Source organism: Lepisosteus oculatus, chromosome 27 (assembly GCF_040954835.1).
Source record: "Lepisosteus oculatus isolate fLepOcu1 chromosome 27, fLepOcu1.hap2, whole genome shotgun sequence".
NCBI classification, from domain to species: Eukaryota; Metazoa; Chordata; class Actinopteri; order Semionotiformes; family Lepisosteidae; genus Lepisosteus; species Lepisosteus oculatus.
This window is the reverse complement of record NC_090722.1, coordinates 8,110,817-8,135,268: the sequence shown is the minus strand read 5'-3', so window position 1 is coordinate 8,135,268 and position 24,452 is coordinate 8,110,817. Positions and strand designations below refer to the sequence as shown.

The 24,452-nt window shown below is 40.2% G+C and overlaps 1 protein-coding gene across 3 annotated transcripts in view; it reads left to right on the top strand.

The window, feature by feature from the left end:
- Positions 1-1,243: 1,243 nt before the first annotated feature.
- Positions 1,244-24,452, top strand: part of LOC102690103 (alpha-tectorin-like) — a 28,826-nt gene continuing 5,617 nt past the window's right edge. The window contains exons 1-19 of one of the 3 annotated variants that reach the window (XM_069184859.1): positions 4,893-5,065; positions 5,236-5,294; positions 6,015-6,057; positions 6,607-6,681; positions 8,057-8,080; positions 8,977-9,104; positions 9,964-10,242; positions 11,034-11,129; positions 11,988-12,141; positions 13,703-14,115; positions 14,763-15,339; positions 16,253-16,842; positions 17,259-17,829; positions 18,341-18,939; positions 19,576-20,131; positions 20,686-20,882; positions 21,182-21,580; positions 22,792-23,078; positions 23,501-23,769. In XM_069184859.1, coding sequence (XP_069040960.1) covers positions 6,633-6,681; positions 8,057-8,080; positions 8,977-9,104; positions 9,964-10,242; positions 11,034-11,129; positions 11,988-12,141; positions 13,703-14,115; positions 14,763-15,339; positions 16,253-16,842; positions 17,259-17,829; positions 18,341-18,939; positions 19,576-20,131; positions 20,686-20,882; positions 21,182-21,580; positions 22,792-23,078; positions 23,501-23,769 — 5,188 coding nt within the window. In that variant the 5' untranslated portion in view covers positions 4,893-5,065; positions 5,236-5,294; positions 6,015-6,057; positions 6,607-6,632. Of the gene's footprint in view, positions 1,288-4,892; positions 5,066-5,235; positions 6,058-6,606; positions 6,682-8,056; positions 8,081-8,976; positions 9,105-9,963; positions 10,243-11,033; positions 11,130-11,987; positions 12,142-13,702; positions 14,116-14,762; positions 15,340-16,252; positions 16,843-17,258; positions 17,830-18,340; positions 18,940-19,575; positions 20,132-20,685; positions 20,883-21,181; positions 21,581-22,791; positions 23,079-23,500; positions 23,770-24,452 lie in introns of those variants that run through there. The other 2 variants (XM_069184860.1, XM_069184858.1) reach the window with 2 other exon arrangements.

Below are 24,452 nucleotides of genomic sequence, written 5' to 3'. Positions count from 1 at the left end.
TTGAAATTGACAAAGTAGACTGTACACCAAAGTACACCAGTCTTTACTGGTAGATGGTCTGGCTGACAGAACCTGAAAAGAAAATAGCTGCAATTACCAGCTATTGGAACAATAGGTGTAAAATTAAACCCTCACCTTTGCCTTTCATTGTTCACAAATACCAGATGCACCCTCACACAGCTCTAAACACAAAGACATGCACTCCATGCCTGCCTCTGGAACAAAAGGTTCAACAAGATGCTTCAATATTCAATTTCTAAACATTTGACTGTGGTGATTTGAAACCACATCTATGGCACAAGAAAAATACCAGGTGAAAAGCAACATGCCAGCCTGCACTACACTACTAAAAGAAGAATCCATATACTTAAATCAAACCCCTTAAAAAACAAATTAATAAATATTGCAATATTGCAATATAAATGTTGCAGTTAGGTAATCTTGCAGTTAAATGGATACATACAACTAAATGGCTTGTTGGACAGTAAAAAATAATTTGCTACCCTGATTTCTAATGTAGATTAATTCTATCCAGTGTTTATATGGGATTAGAGGTTAGTGAAATTTGGGATTAGAGATTAAGGCAGGAGTTACAGTCATGTCTCCAAAGCTTACCTCTCCGCTAGGTGCGTATTGTTAAGACATCTAGCTTTTTTTTTACTTTCAAAAGTGCTCATAATTTTTTCTATCCACTTCCACATATGAGGATAAGGAATTTGTGTCATAAAAGAGATCTGCACACAGCCTCACGGAATGTGCACTGTCATCAAGCATGAGTAATATTCTCACATAGCGTACTGCAAGATCACAGGCAACTGCAAGGTACAGTACCACTCATGAAATGTTACACCTCAGAGGAGAACGTGATTTTTGTGTGTGCTTTGAGATTCTGCACTCTTGATTAGTGGCTCTTGCTAGATAAGCTTGGAATGAGTCCATATAAAAATTTTAAGTCCCATTTCTAATCTGCACCTGTACAATAGCGTGGTAGTTAATGCTGACGCCTAAGAGGCTTGGGACCAACTTTATATTCACCGTGTAGTTTGTTTGGCCTTCCAACTAGGTGCTCCAGGTTCCTCCCACCACCCAAAACCACACTGAGATTCTCCTCCAAACATCCTTTTTCTCTAGCCCTGCGATGGACTGACTTCCTTTCCAGGATAGCTGGTGTGTGGTGAGTGTAGTGGTGCACTATGGCTGCCATCGCATCATCCAGGTGGGGGTTGCACATTCCCATTACCTGTGAAGCACTTTGAGTGGATTGTCAAGAAAAGGACTATATACAGTGTAAGTGTAAGGAATTATTATTTATTATTAATCAGGATCACAGGGGAGCCAGAGCCTATCCCAGCAAGCAACTGTCACGCACTCTGCAGCCAGAGGGCGCTCCTTCTCTGTCCTGTCCCTAGTTTCTTGTGCTTTGCTCTCCTTCTGGTGTCTCTCTCTCTGGGGCTATATATTTCTGGGTCACTTATTCTGCTTCGCTCAGCATTGACGTTCGGATGTCCTGAGACCTGCCTAGCACCAGGTTGCCGCACCGTCCAAGGCCTGAGGGCATAGGTTTCTATACGGCACTACAGAAAACTTTGCACTGCTGAGCCCTGACTAACTCCCCATTCAGCCACTTCGCATAGGGTCTTTTTCGCTCTCCAGTATCTCCACGGTTTGTCCCTTCTGACATCTGTGACAGCAACAGGGCCAAGGTAGGATACTGTGTGGGTCACCAGTCCATCACTGGGCACACACTCACACCTAGGGTCAATTTTTCTCTTAACCAGTTAACATAAGATATCAATCTCTGGACTATGGGAGGAAACACACGTGAACACAGATAAGGCATTAATTTCTCCATTCCTTTACAAACAATCATTTAGAAAGTAATATAGAAAGTGTAACTACAGTAGATGAAACAGGACTGATCACATATTTCAGCTTTCAAACTAAAGTATGCAATAACTTGTACACTGCATAGGAATGGAATTTAATTTCTTGCACTGATTGCTCCAAGCTTGAAAAAGGGCACAGAGTACAAATGTTCTTTGTTCGTATTGAGGTATTTAGTTAGTATTGATATTAAATTAGGCTGTTTTTGGTTTTATCACCTAGTGTTGTTGGCATCTCAATTTGCAGGAATTACTTGAGATACATTGAGTTTTTTTAGTTTTGGGGGGATTATGATGCATACTGTATTTCATTGGTTAATTTTATTTAAAATGTTATTATATTAACCTACAGTACATACCTAAATAATTAAAAAGACAGAACAGCCGTGTAAATATGTCCTAATTCAAATTGGTTACGATACTTACAAGAATTATATAGTAGATTGGAGGTTTTGCCTTGCATTAGTCTATTTTTGCCACATAGACCTGCTGTAAGAAAATATGGGGCAAAATTGTTGAAAGGGTTTAATATGGGCTGGGAAATCCACACGTTTTTTTTACCCTGTGTGATTCTCTGGCCTTCCAGCCCATCTTGAGCTGTGATTTTCCCCTTTTGTTTTGTAATTGATGGAAGTAAATTAAGGTGGTCCCAAGAGGCAAATTGAATACAGGTACTGCTTGCTGGGCACAGGTGCTGTCAGTTAAGACTCTGCTTAGAGTATATTAGTACTAGTGTACATTGGAATTCTTATTCACACCATTCTCTCAAGCTGTGCACAGTACCGCAGATGACAGACAACACCACACAATGTAGACAGTATATTACAAAACAGTACATAATAATTAAAAATAAATTATTTTTTAAATAGTTAAGGAGGTAAAATAAGGAATGGCAAAGAACATTGAGGGATGTTATCATTTCACAGATTTTCACTTACACAATACAAACTTAATGGATGTCTTGGTATATGCTGAATCTAAGTGAATAACTCGTCTTTATTATACATTTCTTAATTATTCATTTTTACTAAGCTTTTGCTTATGACTTACACTTGTTATTTCTTGAACACTGCATTGAATATTGAATGAATACTGCATAATGTTTAGAAACATTGACGTTTTTAAGTAAATTGCAAGGCATAGAAGGTGTGAGCTAGTGCCTTTGAGAAACAGAAACAAAATGAATATGACTGGAATGTATTCACCCTTGGGAGAGGTTGGAGAAGGAATGCTTGTGGTGGCTCCCTTTCTTGATAGGCTTAACTCTTAACCAGTGGAGGCTGGCAATAAATTTGTTCACATCCATTTGTGCTACATACTGTATACTGTAGGTCATTTAATGCCAAAGGAAACAAAATGTACACTGTAGCATTTTGGAGCCTCCATTCCATTAAATATAAAGTTTTCATACTACTGTATATACTGTACCAGCCTAAATCCTAAATTGTTGACCAGTAGTTTGTCCAGTGGTCATCTTATATTTTGTGGTGGTTTTTCCAGAGTCATACATATGAGTAGGTTATTTGGTTTCTAGGAAAACTTGTCCTGGTGTGAGTTGTTTGTCCATGTGTTTAAAATAGGGATAAATAGGCTAGAAAACGGATGTACTGTATGCTATGAAAATGGATGAATGTTTATCCCCCCCAACAAGGAACAAGGAACCCACGCTGCACCTATATAATATAATATATATATATGAAATATAATTTCAATATTCATGTGAGCTTGAAAATCTTCATCTATTCTTGAAAGTGAAACAAGAACAATCTATGTCAAACTGGCTTGGTTACAATACCGAAAACAGAGATCTGTAATCTTCTGACTAGGAGGTGATTAATTCTAAGTCTAATTCAAGAAGGTTGTTCCTTTACTGTACAAAACAATATTAGTGTAATTCAATCAACTAAGAGATTAAGCTTCTCATTTCTGTAACGATCAAAAAGAATGTTGTACGGAGGCATGTGTTTATGACTTTATGATGAATTTACAGTATGTAGTTAATAAATTCAGCATTTCTAAGGTGTATTCGTTCAGTAAGGGATCATTGATAACTTTACTGTATTATATATTTTTTTAATGTGATAAAAGAGCATAGGAAGGGCTACAAAAACAATTTGAACATTATAAAAAGGTGGTTTATTTCATTTTAATACATAGCAGTAAATTCATTAAATGTCCCACAGTGACATCAATAAATTGTTCAGCAAAAGCTCAAAGACAAAGCATCTGACTGAGGACAGGACAGGGCTTAAGAACCCGGCACTGATGAGGTACTGTGATTACCCATTTAGAGGGGGGCAGGTGGCATAGACAGCTGCCTTACACTTATATAGTGCTTTTCTAGACACTCAAACCGCTTTACAGGTAATGGGGACTCCCCTCCACCACCATTGTGCAGCCCCCACATAAGATAAGATAAGATAAGATGGCAGCCATAGTGCGCCAGAATGCTAACCACACATCAGGTAGCAGTGGGAAGGAGAACAGAGTGATGAATCCAATTTAGAAATGGGGATTATTAGGAGGCCATGATTGGTAAGGAGCAATGGGAAATTTGCTCAGGACACCGGGGTAACACCCCTACTCTTTTCGAGAAACACCTTGGGATTTTTAATGACCACAGAGAGTCAGGACCTCGGTTTTACATCTCATCTGAAAGATGGCACCTTTTTACAGTATAGCGTCCCCGTCAATATACTGGGGCATTAGGATTAGGACCCACATGGACCGCAGGATGAGTGCCTCCTACTGGCCCCACTAACAATTCTTCCAGCAGCAACCTAAGGAGGTCTCCTGTATCGAGGTACTGGCCAGGCTCACACCTACTGAGCTTCAGTGGATTGCCAGTTGTGAGTTGCAGGGTGATATGGCTGTTGGCTGCTTGATCATGTTCTCAAGGCACTGTTTGTTGTTTGGCTCTGAGTGCTAACTCAGCCAGTTGCTGTGGAGATCAGGGGGCGTGAACTCAGGCTCATCCAGGTGTAACATAACTATTCTAAAAGTTTGTGTCTGTGTGTGTCCTGCGATTGACTGGTATCTTGCTCGGGGTGTATCCTGCCTTTTTTGCCCATTTTGTGCCAGGATAGGCTCCAGCACCCCTGCAATGGGATAAAGCATTAGAAAATGGATGGAAAAGCCACATGTAAACAATGGTAAAAGGCCACAGCAAACAGTCAATCAAGGTAATTTCAATGCAACTAGTAGACTTGGATCTATCAGATGTTAATTTTCTCTTAACTAACTGTCAGATTATAGTATTCATGTTAATTAATTCAAAAGAAAAGAGTCTCGTATGATGGCAGATAAAAACAACTAAGACAGATATGTGACATTAATTACATTTTATTCACAGTGCCAAGATCAAAAGAACCAAAAAATGATGCCAAGCAGGAAGAACGTGACTGAAGCCAAGTTTGTGTTAACACCCTTGAGAAATCCTTTATGAGAAGAGTCTTCATTGCAGCTCCAATAAGCACTGCTGTTTGATGCATGAACTTGTGCCACACAAAATTTCCAGCTTTCACTGTACACAATAACAATGATTTAACAATAATGTGGAAGAAATGTTGTGTTTTACAATTAAAATGTATTATTTCACCATAATATAATATTGTGTTGCTAGACAAATGCATGTAAATTGTATATCCTATTTACAGTATATAAGAAGTGATGATATTGTATATTAGTTGTATCTTTAATGAGCATTTAAACGTCATACTGCATACAGTACATAAGCTGCCTAAATTATGTAATTACAATCTTTTTAGTTATGATTTAATGATCCTTTCAAGATGGTGCCATTCCATGGCATTGTCTCACATGTGCTGTACTGTAGCTCTACAATACATCAGTGAAATGTAGAAGTAGAAGAAATACTTAATGACTGACTAAATCCTTAGGCGCAATTATTTTAAGAAAAGATTGACAGCCTGCAATCATAATTACAGGAAATTATTTTTGTAAAGAACTTTAGTTACTCTTGCATTTATTAAAACCACAAATGCATGTGGATAAACTGCTTTAACTTCTATTGTTCCAATAATTAATTGAGATTTCAGCAATGAGGAAGTCAAGGACTATACATTTTCCTGTAAATCCACACCCCTTATTGATTGCAGTTTTAAATCCCAGGTGAATACAGGCATCACCTTCAGAAGACAAAGTGCCTTGGCAGGTAAGGTGTTTAACTCTGTTCGTTAAATGATCAGAATAAAAAAAACAACTTTATATGATTTTCCATGAGGATCTTAATGTTTTTGCAGTTCAGTGATTCAGGACGATCAGCATCATCGCCCAAAATACTAAATGGGTTTGTTCACTAGAATAACTGTAGATGCAACTGAAATTCTAAACATTCTAAACAAGCTTGTATGTACAAAAAACTGTATGTTAATGAATAGTTTTAAGATAAATGCTGCCAAACATTTCTCCAGATATCTTTCTATGCATAGAAATTGATTGGAATATATAGAAATAGTACATAACGTACCGTTTTTGGTGGAATCCCAGCTTCAGAATCATCACACTCTGTTATTAATCAATATGTCAATGGATTAGCTTTTGTTCAAACAAAATGCACGAAGACACACATTCACTAGATTTCCTAATTCCTATAATTTTGTAGGAATAAAGAACGTGTTGTTTTCTTCGTCATGATTATACTGTATAGCTAAAAACATAAAGACATGTTGCGTCTTCAGTTCTCTCCTACATGTCTTTGCAGGTGTCATTCTGAAGAGCCGATTGAAGATGGGTAGAGTTCTGCTTGTCCTCGCAGCACTGCAGCTGCTGTGTTTCGGTAAGTTCCATTTTTAAAGGTTCAAATCCATTCTTGTAAAAAAATCCATAAGAACAGTATTCTTTTTAGAAGTCCCTTAAATAATTATTTTTAGAGTCTGCAAAATACACAATTCTCTGACTGCATTCTTTGCAATAAATTGTTAACAGTTAACAATAAAATCTGTACTAGTGTTTTTAACTTAGAATTTCTCAATGTATTATAGAAATGCACAAGAGTATTGACATCCATTTGCTGTACAGACAGCTAGTAGCAGCTGACTATACAACTTAACTCATAATGATAAAAAAGATTTATCGTTCCAGGATTTTATGTAGTCCAACAATTACAGCATCTACCAAAGAGTATATCCAATTTTTTGATTTGCCAGCTCTCCACAGAATTAACCTTGGCATGACACTTGATATTTAAATGACAATTATATTTATAAACATTAGCCTGAAATAGTTGAACAAATTGGTTAGGAAAAATTTAAGGAGAAAGAAAGTGCTTTACAAAGTGATTAAAATCAAACAAGAGGATTCATTTAAAGAAAAAAGGAGCACAATGAATTACAAGCACAATTAATAAGGCCAAGGGATAGTTTGGAAAGGAAAGTTATACATTTTAAAAAGTTCTGCCAGTATTCAGGAATAAAATAAATATTAAGAATGATGTAAAGGTTAGCCAGGGCAACAAGTGAAAACAATTCAATTCAAAACAGACAATGAAAAGGAAAAGGCTGAAGTACTAAATGATAATTAAATCAGGTATTCACTAAATCAAAAACTTGATTCAGGTGGCAGGTGTTTATTAAAAGTATTAACTTAGAAGAGTTAAGTGTTGCTTATAATAATTCAAAAGGGCCTGAGGGTATCTTGTCAACTGTACAGTAAATAATCTCAGAAATCAGAGACAGCATTCAGAAGCCAATGTTCCAACACCTTCCAATTGTCAATATTGTGCCCATTCACACAAAGGGTAAGCAAACTTATCTACTGATCTAAGAAAAGTACTGAAAGTAATTATGGAACAAAACGTCTGACTTGTATTACTGTACATATCAGATTATAGAACCAATTTTCTAAACTAGAAGATTCTAGGCAAAAGTCATGATAGATTGAAAAAAGGTTAGTCTTCCTTGGGAACTTGTTCTTTAATCAAGCAAGAACCATAACACATGACATATGATAGAGTGTGTTTAGATTTAAGAAGTTTTTTAATCAGATGTCCTTGCAGTTGAGCACAGATTTCAGAGCACCATTTTCAGGTTTTCTTATCACATGCGGGTATTGCCCCTGGCAACATCATGACACAAATCCATCCTAGCATAGGCATAATCTTATCATTCATGGTTTATCATTTCATTGTGTCTTATCATTTTTGTTTTTCACAGATGAGTTGGTCAAGGCTCAAACAGGTAACTATGAAATATGTTCAGTCTGAATTACCCTGACTCAGACGATAGAGAACAGTCTGTGTTTCTCATAAGGAATTGACTGTCTTTCTTTTCTTAAAGTGAGAACCCCCCACATACACACACCACAAATTAAGCAAACTATCCAATTTTTATAATTATATTTTTATTGAAAAGCTTTAATGGAAAAAATAAATCCATCCATTAAAAAAACACTTCAAAATGATACAAGTTCACAAAGGCTTATTTAATTTTTCCTTCCATAACAAGGCCAAAAACATATTGCCATCCACTGTAAGTGTATGACCCAGTTTATTGGTGGAGCTCCTTTTGATACTCCTACTGTATGTAAAACCCTGGCCAGAGCAGCTCACTAGCAGATCAAGTCTCTGGGTTAAGAGAGCAAACTAATGCCCACATCACCAAAGAGAAGACTGATTTGCTTATATTTTCAGATGTTCCAAATCCAAATTTCTTTTAATATAAAGATGGAAAATTATTTTCTTTGTTGACAAAATGTAATTTGAATTAACAAATAACGAAGTTTAATGGTAAGGTCTGAAAATATTTTAATATACAGTATATATATTGTTGCATGTAATATAGTAATACAATTTATTCTCTGGGGCAATAGAGATTATTATGATTATTATTAGTGTGTGACTTGAGTCTGTTGCTTGCCAAGGCTCTAGTGCCCCTGTAACCCCCAATTAATTGGATGAAGCCGTTAGAAAATGTATATCAGTGCAGTATGAAAATGTTTAAGTAGACATATAGATACTTATAAAATTAGGGACATATGTTAGAAATAATGCATCATAGTGATGCAAATGTTTATCTATTGGCCAATGCAACAAATATTACCTCAGCCAATTGTTTCCAAACTATTCAATTCTCAGGACAATTCTACTCATTTGGGATCAACAGTGGAGACGCGGTCAGCCCCCAGATTGATGATGGAAGCTCTCCTGTAGTCTCCCTTGCTGTCAGCTTTCCCTTTTTTGGACAAATATACCGCCAGTTATACGTAAGTAGATCAGTGATTTATCTCAATAATGAATAAACAACAAAGTGACTACTATTCACCAATTAACATTCTGAAAAAGTTTAAAAAGAAACAAAAAAACCCAACAGTTTTGATAATCACCTGAGAGGAATAAAATAGACGTTTCTGAGTATTATTCTTAAATTAGGGATGAACAGTAGATTGTGTGTTTTGCTGATGAAAAATGTCTCATAATGTAAAAAGCCTTATGCCGAAGTCCATTCTCAGGACTCCAAATAACGTTCAAGCCTTCTGTGCTCTGAGGCCTATGTGTTGCCATAGCGCAATTTGTTTGTGGAGAAGCATGGAACCTGGACTCAATTCTTGGGGTGCTATTGGCTTGGAGTTTCTATGTTCTCCCCATGTTTGCATGGACTCCAGGTGCTCCAGTTTCCTGCCACAGTTTAAAGTCCTGGTACGAGTGTCCCCGTCACTATACTGGGGAATTAGGACCTACCTGAACCGCAGGGTGAGCGCCCCCTGCTGGCCTCACTAACACCTCTTCCAGCAGCAGCCTTAGTTTTTCCCAGGAGGTCTCCCATCCAGGTATTGACCAGGCTCACACCTGCTGAGCTTCAGTGGGTTGCCAGTTGTGAGTTGCAGGGTGATATGGCTGCTGGCTATTTACGTATTACGCTAAATAACAAAATATAATCAAAAGCTTTTTTTAAAGGAATTCCTGTTTCTGTAATCTCGTCTAAAGTATTTGTAATATACAATTTATACAGCAAATTCACATGGAAATCCTTAAGTGTCTGACTTATAATTTGGAGTACGCTTAGGAAGTATCTAGGATGTTAAATCTGTGTTTATGATAGCATTTTCTCTTATTCTTTTTTAGGTGAACAACAATGGCTTCATAACATTTGACAGTCCCTCAAGTACCTATGTCCCCTTTCGATTTCCAGCCCGCTCAGGCATTGATATCATTGCACCATTCTGGACAGATCTTGACAACAGAAACAATGGGATCATCTCATACCGACAGATCACCTTTGGAAGTGTCCTTCAACAGGCTACACGTGACATCAACCAATACTTCCCTCAGATTCAATTTACAGCCAGATGGGTTTTTATAGCAACTTGGGATAGAGTGGCCTACTACCCAACCAGTGGAACGGTGATTCTTTTTACATTAACAAATACATATCATTACAAAGAGAAAGAGACTATCGACACATAGGTGCAGACATATGTACAGTATTTTGTAAATGTATTCACCCCCTTCCAGTGATTTTCCATTTTGTCTCAGTTACCAATGATGAGTACACGTTCTTCAAAATGAATAATTTTAATGAGAATTTAAATGTTTAGACTGAACAGTTGTAAGGAATCGTGAAAGAAAAGGTAACATTAAATGTTCTGAACTCTCTTAGAGTTTTAGTAACAGGCAGCAGAAATAAAATTATTATTGGTCAGAGTGCAGTGTGGTGCATCCTTGAAGAGCAGGGATGAACAATCCTATTTATTTTTCATAAATTCTATTTACTAATTTAATTTAATTGAATTAATTAGAATCAGAATGCTAGATAGCAACCTCAATTATCATTTGCTTGCTGGTTTACTCACTATCAGCTTCATTATTTGCAACATCTAGTGTATTATCTCAATTCCTTGGAATGCACCCTGTCTGAAATCTCTGCTTCTTTTCCAACTTTGTTTTCATGTTTACTGTCCACCACTCCTTCTCCCTCATCCGCTTTTACCCGAGGACACTCCATCATCTTTTAGAACTGGTTGGCATGGTGGTGCAATGATTAGCGTTGTTGCCTCGTAGTGCTGGGGCTCAATTCTGAATTCGGGGTACTGTGTGTTCGCCCTGTGTACTCATGGGTTTTCTGAAATGACTGAAATTTCAAATACACGTGGAGTTACTTCATATGTTAAAAGTCATGATCCTTTTTCTTTTAGGAAACTACATTCCAGGTCGTTCTCATCTCAGGTGGAACATATTCATTCGTTCTCATGAATTATGGAATTATAGCAGCAACTGGCAGAGGTGTGGAGGTGAGTACATCTTTTGGAGGTGTTTTGTTTATATAAAGGTTGTAATCACAACCTTTTGTGGGTGCTCCTGAATCTGTGTAAGGATTTGAAGATTGTGGATTTGAGACCTAAACATATTCTGATGGTCTTGCTGATATGATTACATTGAGGTTGTAATAAAATTTCAAACTTTGCTTTGGTCTATTTCATTCTCTTTCAGATTATATACCACACTGAATTGGTTGAGCTTAGAGCAAGAAATAACTGATTAAAAAAAATCAGCATGTCATTTAGCTATTTGTGTGTGTGTAGTATGTCTCTGTTCTTATTGCATCTCACAGTGGAATCTCCATTGTAAGAGGTTTGTGTATTTCCCTCCCTTCCTTGTGAGTAAGGGACTTGCTGTCAGAGATATTATATCTGCAAGAGCCATCATGTGGCTTTTCAGTGTTGTCTAAAGTGGGAGATCGTGGCCTACATATCACCAGGACCTATATGACATTTGTCCCTGGTGCTTTAATTGAGCTCACGTGAAAAACAACATCTCAGACATCGAAGACAACATCCTGTAGGTCACCTGCAGCTTAGTTGACTAGGGTAGGGCTTTAATTGTATTGCTTCTTTCTAGAAGAGCCACAATGGAGAACCTTTTTGTAGTAGTGATGTGGACTGTTTGTAATATTTTAATCTGCTGGTTCTTATACAGGATAACTCTTTTCCGGGACCCATGGTCTAAATAATTCACGTTGTGAAGTTTCTGGCCATTAGCTCTGAGAGGCCACTCTTCTGTTCATTATGGCTTAATAATACATAATCTTCTTGAAATGCTTGATCAATTTATAGGCAATTATATTATTCCTGCGTTTCCCTCTCCTTCAGGCTGGATACGACACAAGAACCTCAGACCACCATTTTCTCATCCCTGGATCTTTTGAAAGCAACATTACCAATCTGATGCACACCAGCAACGTCAATGTTTTGGGACGCTGGGCATTTCATACCGATTCTGGAAACACCGGCTGCATGTTTAATGGTAGTGTATCTTAGCACTATATTTATAATAATGATGATAATCATAGTGCTGACAGTGGTGGAACTTTATGTAGAAATGAACAAGTAACAGGTTGATTCCATGCTGAAAAGAGAAGAAAGAAAACACAACATTTCGGCCATGGTGCCTTCTTCAGGTGTGAGAAAGACAAGGCAGTTAGCAAAGGTAATGTAGTGGGAGAACAAAAGCTGGGAGAGAGGAGGAGTAGGGGATCAACCGAGTGGCGAATCAGACAGAATGGCCAATCAGGTACTGTGAGGTCAGGATAGATGTGAAATGAAACCAACAATGAATAGAGAGAATTTAGAAGAAAATGAGTCTGTCATTGAGAGAAGGGGAAAGGTGTGATCCTAGCTGCAGGATAATTGTAGTTTCTGTGGTCTTTCTGATGTGGGAGTTAGGAAAACCATCTTTGAGAGCACAGACAGAGAGATTAGTGTGACCATCAGAAGTGAAATGAGAAACAATAAGCTTGGAGAAATCTTTCATATTCACAGCCCTAACATTCTCTGAAGCTGTCTCCGAGTTTCTTTCCTGTTTCCCCAATGTAGATGGCTGGGTATTTACTACAAGAGATACAGTAAATGAGGTTTCTGGAGGTACAGAATGTCATCTGAGTGATCCGGAATTGTCCTGAGGGGCCTTGAATGAGTGTGGTGTTAGATGTGTACTTGCAGGCGATACAGCGAGCTCGGTTGCAAGGGAAAGTGCCTGGATGATTGCTGAGAGCGGTCAAGGGAGCTGTGAACAAGAAGGTTACGCAGATTACGTGGTCGGGGATCTGAGATGATGGGGTGGTCAGAAGAGAGAGCCCCATTGGAGGGATCATCCTGTAGGATGGAAAAGTTGTCTTTAATAGTCCTGGGGATGTGAAGTGTGTTAGGGTGGTAGGGAAGCACCAAAGGAATGCGGTTGTTACTGTGGGAGTTCCTGATTGAGTTGATGGTCCGAGGGGTGTTTTTGGCTTAGGCAAGGGCCCTGTCAATAACACCGTTAGGGTATCCTCTGCTGATGAAAAAAGAGTACATTTTAAGGGGTTGTTTCTGAAAATTGATGTCGTTGCTGCAGAGTCGTCATTGCCTGAAGGAACTGTGAAAAAGGCAGAGAGTTTTAAGTGTGTTTGGGGTGAAATGGGCTATACAGGAGATACGTGTGTGATACGCTGTGTGAATCAGTGGGTTTGTAATGGACCGCAGTAGAGAGTCGGGGGTAGTTAATGGAGAAGTTGATGTCTAGAAACGGAAGAGTAGTGGAAGATATGTTAACTGTATATTTGAGGGACAGGTGGAAATTGGTGAAGTGATGCCGAAAGTGCTCAGGCATGTGGTGGCATACATCGATGTATCGCTTGTAGAGGTCAGGGACAAAGCCAGCGTAAGAAGCGAAGAAGCTTTCTTCTATCCAGCCGACAAAAATATTGGCATACAGTAACTTGGTCCCATTCTGGTGCCAATTTCTGTGGAAATGATCGTGCTTACAATACATTGTAAAAGGAATATATAAATGACATGTTGAGGTAAAAACAAGCTTTATTTCTTTTAAGGCAATCCAGTGCAAGTGGGAGACAGCTTTTGGAGTGACAGTACATGCCAGAGTAAGTGCACCTGTGTGAGCAGTGGCAATCTGAGATGCCAAACTCAGCCATGTGGCTTCGACCAGGTGTGCCAGGTCTCCACTTTCCAGTACTCCTGCCAGACTGTGCAGAGAAGGACCTGCACCATTGCAGGGGACCCCCACTACTACACCTTCGACGGCAGACTCTTTCACTTCCAGGGCACCTGCACATATGTTCTCTCCCAGACCTGTGGCAGCAGAGCCCAGGGGCTAGCGCCTTACCGCGTGGAGGGCAAGAACGAAAACCGCGGGAGCACGGTGGTGGCGTGGACAAAGCTCGTGCGGATTATTGTCTATGGAGAGGAGATTGAGCTGGTCAAGGGCAACACAGCTCAGGCCAAGGTTTGTGCTGGGTAACCAAAATATAAAAACATTTATGAATTTCTGAAGAGACTGATTCCTTTGCTTTAATTAAGTGCTTGTAGTTTTCAATTTTACTCGATAAACAAAACAGTAATAAAATAACCATGATTTAAAGCAAATTGAAATCAGTGCTATTATTTAATCCGTTATTTTGGGGGGCTGACTTCACATCAATGCTACAATTTTAAATTGTTCACTTTCTTTCCTATCATGTACAGTACGTGCAAAGCACCCAATCCCAATAACTCTGTATGGACACATGCATTTTGAAGCAGTACATTTAGAGCAGAACAGCACATTGAAAAACATTTTAAGATCATTTAAGTTATTAACCGTATCAATTTAAGAATTAATTGTCATGTCTGTAGATATGTCACTTTTGTGATGGGGATATTATTCATTGTTCTTTGAACTGATTTACAGGAGTGAACTAAACTAAATTTATGAGACAAGGATGCCAACAATGGAATACAGTTTTTTTTCAATTGTTTGAAAATGTTGCCTTTTGCACCTTTGAAAGACCTTTCAGTGTCTCCTAAAGTGAAAAAAAAGAGAAAACCTGTACTTTTGAGCTGAACGTATCGCAATTTCTGATGTCACTGTTTCCTATGTTTATGCATCTACAGGTGAACGGCAGCTTTGCCACAGCTCCTTTCTCTCTGCACAATGGGACTGTCCGTATCTATCAGACTGGATTCTCTCTGGCAGTCAGCACTGACTTTGGCTTGACAGTGGCATATGACGGCTACAGCTATGTTACCATCAGTGTGCCATATGACTACCTCAATGCCACCTGTGGCCTCTGTGGCACCTTCAATAACAACCCTGCAGATGATTTTCTCTCCTCTTCTGGCAGCGTCCTGAGCTCCGATGTCAACTTTGCCAACAGCTGGCAGGTGTACAGTGATAGTGAACCAGGCTGTCAGCCTCCTTGTGTGGGGGCATCTTGTGCAGTGTGCCAGCCACAACAGCGAACCCTTTTTTCCAGCTTTTCCCACTGTGGCATACTGGAAAATCCTGTGGGAGCCTTCAATGTCTGCCATTCCAGGCTGCCCCCCAGCTCTTTCGTGGAAAGCTGTGTCTATGACTTATGTGTGGGTGGAGGATACCAGCCTATCTTGTGCCAGGCACTGAATGTATACGCTACGCAATGCCAACAGGAAGGACTCCATCCTGGTCAATGGAGAAGACAAGGATTCTGTGGTAGGAGCATTGTCTTTGATTAAATTCAAAGTAAAAAATGTCTTGAAAATCATACATGTACTTCCCCTCATGCTTAAGGATCATTCAAGTTCACATCACATATTCCTTTCAGGTGTCACTGTACTGCAAGATTTAGTTGACATCTGTCTTATTTATCACCATTTGTTTGTGTGAACTGTTTTTCTGCTCCAGTATGCTGTGGAATGATCAAATAGAAATATAGAACATGCTTCATTTTTTTCAGATACCGTACCTACAGGTTAATGTACTTTTACTGCTGTTTGACCAGTTAGCACATGTGAACAAGACGCCCACGTACAAAAAACCCAATGTGTGAGGGAAGGCATTGTGAAAGAAAAGTGAAACTTCTTACTTTCACAAAAAGAAATTAACCATACTTAAACTTTTTATAATAATAAAATTAATTAATTTAATACAACAAAAACAACATTGCAAAGTAATTCTGTCGATGATATACAGTAGATGTCATTTTATATTTAAAGGCAGTAAAAGGATTGTACACAATTAAAACCAGACTGGCAACTAACTGTAGAAATCTATTCTTATCAAGTCAGGATCAAAAGACAATTTCCTTTATGTTTTTTTTTTATCTTATCGGAGTCAGGCACTGAATTTTTTTTAATCAAAATCTAAATAAAAAACTCATATAAAAAAATGTCAGGAAAATAGTCTGGGTTAGACCTATTAACATTCAAAGATTTGCTGTAACACACAAGAAAAAGCTAAAGCACAAAAACAGATTCACGACCTTCTGTATGTGTAATGTGCAGGGTGTGTAATGCTGTATTGTAAAAGTGTGTTCATTACAATATTTCATAACTGAAACTAAATTTAGTTTGCCAATGGAAAAAAATGATCTGTCTAATCTCTTGTTTGTTTGAATTCTTTCCAGAAATCACTTGCCCTGCCAACAGCCACTTTGAACCTCAGGGCACAGGATGTCCTGCTACATGCGCTGACCCTCAAGCGCCATCCCACTGCCCTCTGCCCTCTCAGGAGAGCTGTATATGTGACACAGGGTTTGTTCTGAGCGCAGGGACGTGCGTTCCTGCGGCCCAGTGTGGCTGCACCTTTGAGGGGCGGTACTACAGTTTCGGCCAGACCGCGCTGTTGGGTGCGGATTGCGGCCGCAGGTGCACGTGCCAGAATGGTCAGATGAGCTGCCAGGCTCATGCGTGTGGCCCCCAGGAGGCCTGCCGCATTGAGAATGGTGAGCGAGGCTGCTACCCCCTGAGCTATAACATGTGCTGGGTGGAAGGGGCCAGGCGGTACCGCACTTTTGACGGGCTGACATTCGAGTACCCTGGAGCCTGTAGCCTGACCCTGTCCAAGGTGATGGGGCAGTCCTCCTTGCGCCGCTTCCTGGTGACTGCTAAGAAGGTACCCAGAGGCACACCGGGAGTTGACTTTGCCCGAATCCTGAGATTTGAGACCAGTGGTGTGGAGATTTCCATTGAAATGGGACCAAATCCCATTGTACAGGTTAGTGCCTAGACCTTTGCTTTTGATTTTCATTTGTATTAGCATTTGCTTTCAATTTCCAGATACAAATTATTTGCTTCCTTTAATTCCTCACGTTGCCATTACGCCTGGAAATTTACTGAAAACGTACAGTTCCTACTAAGGAAAGTATATTTTCGATCACACAGCCACACTGTTCCTCAAATGTGAGGCTTTCATAGTAAGCAGAGACCATACTGTACCACAAGATGCTTCAAGGGTCCCTAGAGAATCAAACATAGTACTGTCTGTGAATGAATACAACATGTAGTGCAGTTGATATATAGTAGATACAGAAAGAAAGGAAAAACAACAGCTGAACACATTTCATACTCATTTGATATGCTGTGAATCCTGTTAGCCAGTTTGTCACAAGCTGTATTCTCTCACATTTCCAGGTGGGTGAACAGAATACCAGCCTGCCTTTCAGAAGAGAGGCAGAAGGGGTCCAGGTGTACTTGGCCAGTTTGAGCCGGGTGGTAGTACAGACTGACTTTGGTGTCCGCATGGAAGCAGACTGGCCTCACCTGGTGAGGTTGACGGTTCCCAGCACTTACAATGGGACACTTGGAGGGCTCTGCGGGAACGACAACGGATATGTTGGGGATGAGTTTTGGACTCCTGATGGTTCATTTGCAAATGACTCCCAGTCTTTTGGAGACAGCTGGCGGGATGGGAGCCTGTCTGCCTTCTGTGTGGAGAACTTGCCTAGCACCTCACCACGCAGTGGAGGCAACAGCAGCCAGTACCTCTCCGGTCAGTTCTGTGGTATAATGGCTCTGCCCCAAGGGCCGTTTGGCCAGTGCCAGGGCAGGTTCAATCCGAGTGAGAGGATTGACAACTGCGCGAGGGATATGTATCGGCAAGGAGGAGCCAGTGAGGTGCTGTGCGAAGCCCTGCGCAACTATGCTCTGCTGTGTCAACAGAATGGCATTGCCATCTCCCACTGGAGGAACCTCACAAACTGTCGTAAGTATTTACTGTGTCTGGCTGTTTGCCCAATTGGCACATGAGCGCTCTTCTAAAAGTTCGCTCTATGGGCAGGTGTATAAATAGCAAGAGGTAATAATATTTGGCTGGAAAATTTTGTACGGAGCTTCCACCCATTAAATGTGAAAATATGAAAATAATCATTAGAACTAAACATCTTCTATAGGACGTTTAGGATCAACATGGATTTAGAGAAGGCAGTTCGTGCTTAATGAACTTGATTGAGTTCTTCATAAATTTGGAAAATCATTCAAAAAAATGTGCTTTATCTAGCTTCTTTTCAAAGGTTCAGTTGGGGTTATAGTACAATTTTGTCAAACATCTTTATGGGAAAAGAGATTTTTCTCTTGTCCATATGTCACATACTATACCGTTTACCATGTTTTCTGTATGTTTAACTAAATGGACTATCTTCAGAAAATAGTGTTTTTACAGGCTAATAGTAGAAGGTCTTGTCACACAACTTCTCATTCACTTCTTTCCCTGCCAGAAATAAACTGTCCACCTCACAGCCACTACGAGCTCTGTGAGACCTCCTGCCCGGCTGCTTGCCCGTCGCTCTCCTTCCCTTTCACCTGCCAGGGAACCTGCCAAGAGGGATGCCAGTGTGACAATGGGTTCATCTTGAGCAACGGCCAGTGTGTGTCTCCCATTGACTGTGGCTGTCAATATCAGGGTCGGTACTACCGGGGCGGGCAGAGCTTCTGGGATGGAGACGGGTGCCACAACTTTTGCCAGTGCAACGGAACCACAGGGAATGTCCAATGCTCACCGTCTTCCTGTGGGGAACTGGAATCCTGCCGTATCGTAGGAGGTGATTATGGCTGCCACCCTGAGCCCCATGGCACTTGTGTTGCTGCTGGAGATCCACACTACCTGACCTTTGACGGAAGAGCCTTTGACTTTCAGGGAACCTGTGACTATGTGCTGGCGACGCTCTGCAACTCTTCGACAGGGCTACCAAACTTTCAGATTGAGGCACGCAATGAGAGGTGGCAAGGCCTCTCAGTATCTGTTACCTCAGACGTGTTCGTACATGTCTACGGGAACGTGGTGCACATCTCTCGAGGGTGGAGTGGAACAGTAGAGGTAATGGGTCACTCACATTCATTCAACACCTTCACTATCAGTTTTGCACTTAGCTTTTCTCTGATTCATTTATCGGGCCAATGGGATTTCCATTATATTTCATGATAAATATGTAACAAGAGCTGTCATAGTGTTTGCTGCCTGGGGGAATAAGTTCCCAAGGTTTGTGGATGCAGGCAGTCCAGGGAATCAGGCCACCAAGTTGTGGATATTAAAACTGCCTGGGGAATCAGGCAGCCAAGGAATTAGGACACAACCTGCCCAGGGAATCAGGTCGCTAAAGTGTCGGGGAAACAGGCTGGCTGGAGAATGAAGCTGCTGACTTGTGGAGCTAAGAGCTGCCTAAGGAAGCAACCGGGCTTCACCACTGGGCCAATGTTGATAAGTTGTTGCTTTTGGGTTCAGCCATGTGTGGAAGATGAGTGAAGAGCTGCTTGCCAGATTGCACAAAAAGCCACTGGTCTAGTAGTGAATCAAGCTTTTAATAGGAATACTAGTATAAAAAGGATGAATAGTTTGGATTAAGGAGTGATACATTAAAATAGCTAATAAATAAATCTTAAAATACAACTTAACACAGATTGATTTCAAAGTGGCACTCATTATAATCCCTACTTATTTTGTTTTTCTCCTCAGGTTGATGATGTGACTAAGAATCTCCCAATCCTCCTGCAAAGGGGTCAAGTGTCTGTTTATCAGAGTGGCATTTACACCTTCGTCAGTGTTGACTTCGGCTTGACTGTCAGCTACGATGGCAACAGCGTTGTCTCTATCACCCTGCCTCCACGTTTCAGAGGGCGCACCTGCGGTCTGTGCGGCAACTTCAACGGCCAGCCAGCAGATGACTTTGTCACCCGCTCGGGGGCCCTGGCGCCAACTCCCTTCGACTTTGGCTCAAGCTGGAAGACAGCCAACAACCGCAGCTGCAGCGATGGCTGTGGTAACTCGTGCCCAGCATGCCCTGATGATAGAGTGGCCCGGTCGCACTGTGAGGTTATTCAGGCCAGCAATGGGCCCCTGGCGTTCTGCCACTCCACAGTCAGCCCAAACACATACTTCAACGACTGTGTTTTCGATGTCTGCCTCTCTGGAAACCGTAATGATGTCTTGTGCAGGGCCGTCCAGGCATATGTTGGTGCCTGCCAGGCAGCAAATGTCAGAGCGCTCCCCTGGAGGCAAGGCACACCATGTGGTAAGGGCAAGCTTACTAATAGTACAGGCTTTGCATGTTGGACACCTTGTGAAGTGTCTTCTGTTTGACTGTTAGTGAGGCTTGAAAGAGGTTTTTAAAAGGGATGCTGTACTCCTTATTAATTTAAATTATAAGGTGACTGAGTGGGTAACTGAATGGTTCAATTTTACTGTGAATATTGTGATCTACCACCATATAATCAAAGAAATAAGCTACCTGGCAGTACCTTCTTTATTTTTCTATTACATCACAAAGGTCATTCAAGAGCAATACAGTTTTTTTTTTGACAGAATGCATTTCAGTAAGATGTCACTTTATGGCATAAGCAGTTATAAAATTAAAAGAGCTTTCAACATTTGTTATATTTCTTCAGTTGTAGGAGCCTAAACTCCTAAACTGGAAGATGATCAAACAAACATAAATGCACAATATAGGACGTTCTAATAAGGAAAACATAGTGGGCATTATTAATAAAGACAAACTGTCCGTGAGCTCTTTAAATGACCAAAGAATAATTCAGAAACAAAGCATTGTGTGCATTTTTACCTTTGCAGCTATCTCCTGTCCGGCACACAGCCATTATGAGATGTGTGGCACCGAGTGTGGACAGACCTGTGCTGGCACAATCGATGCGCACTGCGATCAGACCTGCTCAGAGGGCTGTTTCTGCGATCAGGGTTTTTTCAGAAGTGGAGATCGCTGTGTCCCTGTGGAGGAATGTGGCTGCCAATATGATGGATTTTACTACAATGTGAGTACAATTAGAAACGTAGAAATGCTGTAGGCTGCTTCTCTGGCACCAAAGATTACAGGGGCAGTATATTTATTTGGAATATTTCTTTGACATTTAATTACCATTTGCTTGTCATTAAAGCCTACATAAAAGCTGTGACAAAATATTCAGTCTAGCCTACATCTTCCTCCTACACAGAACAAAGTGTAGGGAGAGTGTTTGAGGAATCACTTTATTTTTACTTGCTAATACATCTCAAACTTTTTTGATGCTCTATCTTGGCTGAGATTTCAGTTTTTCTTTAATTGCCTGCCCAGGTTGGGGAAACGTTCTGGACACCAGGATGTTCACAGCGGTGCATGTGTCACGCCCACCAAGACTTGCGCTGTGTGGCAGCTGGCTGCACGCCCAGGCAGGAGTGTACCATTCGGAGAGGTCAGCTGGGGTGCTTTGACCTCCTGTCTACCTGCACAGTTACGGGAGACCCACACTACTTCACCTTTGATGGGGCCGTGGCTCACTTCCAGGGCACCTGCTCGTATGAGATCTCCAGGACCTGCGGCAATGTGACCTCTGGAGACAGTGCCTTCCGCGTTGTCGCCAAAAATCGCCATCATGGGAGCACGCTGGTCTCTTTTGTTTCTGCTGTGGACATCTGGCTTTCTGAGGGAGGACAGCAGACACACATTTCCATTGGCACGAGTAGAAGTGTGCAGGTACTGTATATAATAACATAAGAAGTGTCAAAAAAAGGATATTTGGGGCATATAGTGTATTTGGTTATTCAAAACCTAACCACGTGCAAAAAAGTACTTTCTTTTCTTAGGATAGTTTTTCACTGTTATTTTTAAAATAATAGCAATTACCTTAGAGCTTAAAGCAGTGCATTACAGTATTATTATATTAATGGTATTAGGGAGTATTACAAAAGTGAAATTAAACTGACTCAAAACAGAAGCTTTTAGATGATAAAAGATAAACACCTGTGTTTTAAATGATTATTTCACTCAAATGTTTACCAACAAAGATGTAGATATTGTGTCAGGCTGAGCAAACACAAAGTATCATATGAAATAATATTAACATAGAGTTAGTATAGTCATTACTGGAATCACTTCAAATAAACATTTACAGGGTTGATTCTACTTAAGGAAACAATGGATTTTATTCATAGGTCGTTAACCAAACTCTTACAGTAATTTCTAGAGAAACTATTTATTACTTATTTTAACCAAGGATCTAATCTAACTTTTTCATAAATTAAATGCTTCAGAATCATGACTGCCCAAACATTTGAATACTGACACAACCTAACTGTAATTATGCAGGAGAACAATTCTTATTTTAATTATTAAAACGGAAACAATAGCAACTCTAGCAATTAGAGAATTGTACATGGCAGTATAAAGGAGTATAAAGTTAGGTTTTGTTTGACTTGCTACACGTCTAGAAACAGCAGTCATGGATGCAAAGAGATCATATGATATGGTATATTTTAGATAACGTTTATTTAGATAACTAAATTTTGAAAAACCCTGAAAGGAATTGATACATGACAGCTCAGTGGGCTGCCTTAGAATCCACAGTGTGACATGAATCATAAAAAACGAGGTGGAAACAGTGGGAAAGTGCATTTCTCACTGAGAACAGCAGTCTGGTGTAAACGAATGTACACAACGATTTTGGAAGCTGATAACCTGGAAGATTCCAATCTTCAGATCGATCAGCAACTAGTAGCTAAATAAGATAGACTGGCTAAGTGTCTGGCATTTGTAAGCCCTGTCATTTGTTAACATTGCACTGCTCTTACTGCGTCTTTAAATTATTTGTGCATATGGAATGGATACTTGTAGCCATTCATATCTAATGTGTTCAGGGATCTAAGACAGCAATTGTGTCTTATTTCTCTTTCTTTTTAATCACCAAGGTGAACAACAGGGCAATCTCCATTCCTTCTGCCATTGGGTCTGTTGCTCAAGTGTCCTGGGACAGGGACTTTGTGGTGGTAAACGCCTCGAATGACCTGGAAGTACACTTCAATGGGAGGAGCACCCTGTTCGTCAGGCTTGGGCAGAGTCACCGCAGCTCTGTGTGCGGGATGTGTGGGAATTTCAACGGAGATCCAGCAGATGACAAAGATCTGCCTAATGGTTTGCCTGCAGGGAGCGATGAAGAATTTGGCAATGGGTGGATATCAGACACCAGCTCCCCAGGGTGAGATGACAAGAGTTTGTTGTGTTTTTTTTCCTTTCAAATCTTAATAATTATGCTAACAGCAAACATCAATAATCACCTATTATATTGCTTTATGTTATATAAAAGGTAGTATAACAGTTTTAGATTGCTTCATTTATTTGGATGTTCATTCATTTATAGTAACATAGCAATTTTAGAATTTCTAAGTAATACATTATCAGTTTTGTCAATATGTTGCAATATTATTGGTATGTATTTATGCTGCCATGCACAAATGTAGTCATAATTTATTAAATATCAGGCATAGCAAGATCGCAAGATAAAAGAGACAAATTATACTGTAGCTGGCAGGTCTCCAGAAGAGGTTTTAAAGAGAGAGAAATATTCCATGTATTTCATATTTACCAGTGTGTATCGTCTTTCCTGTCTGTGTGTCCCAGCTGTGGGGCACGTGTTAGGAGTGGAGCTCAGGGCTGTCCATTCCAGCAAGAGTACACCGAGCTCTGCAGCATCATCAGCAACACCACAGGCCCCTTCGCAGAGTGTCACATCCACGTCGATCCTGAGCCATACGTCAGCGCCTGTGTGTATGACCTGTGTCTCTACACCCCCGTCAATGGAATCTTTTGCTCTGCTGTCAGTTCCTACGAGGCTGCCTGCAACATCCTGGGTCTTGATATTCCTGAGTGGCGCCCAAGTGTCCAATGCTGTAAGTCAAACCTTTTCTCTGCTTTGGCCTATTATTATTTACCTAAGCTGGATACAGTGCTTAAAATAAAATGTTAAAGGTTGTATCGCTGCTTGTAGGATAGATAGTTTTAAGAAATGATTAAAGGAAGGTTAAAATCAAGTTTAGGAAACTGCTACTGTCAAAACTCCTGTTTGGGTATGTAAGCAAAAGGAATAGCTTTACTATATTTTGGAGTGCATTGGAAGACTTGAAACTCAAATACATTCCATTCCTAAAGCCAATCACTCATTGCTTCCATCTAAGAAAGTATATTCATCAGACTCTGTCTCCCTAACATTTTATATAAAGGCTATGATAACTTTGTTCATTTGTTCATTTTGTCACCCTTCTTGGTGCAGCCTAGGTCTTGCATCGGTTAACGGATCACAGTTAATTAATCACGAATGACGTTTCTCATTTCTGTGTGACATATTAAATGTGAAAATGTGACAGAAACATAACCCAAATTCTCATCGTCTGATATGGGAGCCCCATTTCAACAGTGCTAAAGATGTATTCATACAGTATGGCATTAAAAAAATCTCAATCCCAGCACTATCTCGATGCCATTTGGATTTCTGGATAACTCTCTGTGTTCTTTATGACTTTCTGCGATATTTTTTCAGTTTGACCAAATTGTAATTATTTAATGAAACCTTGCT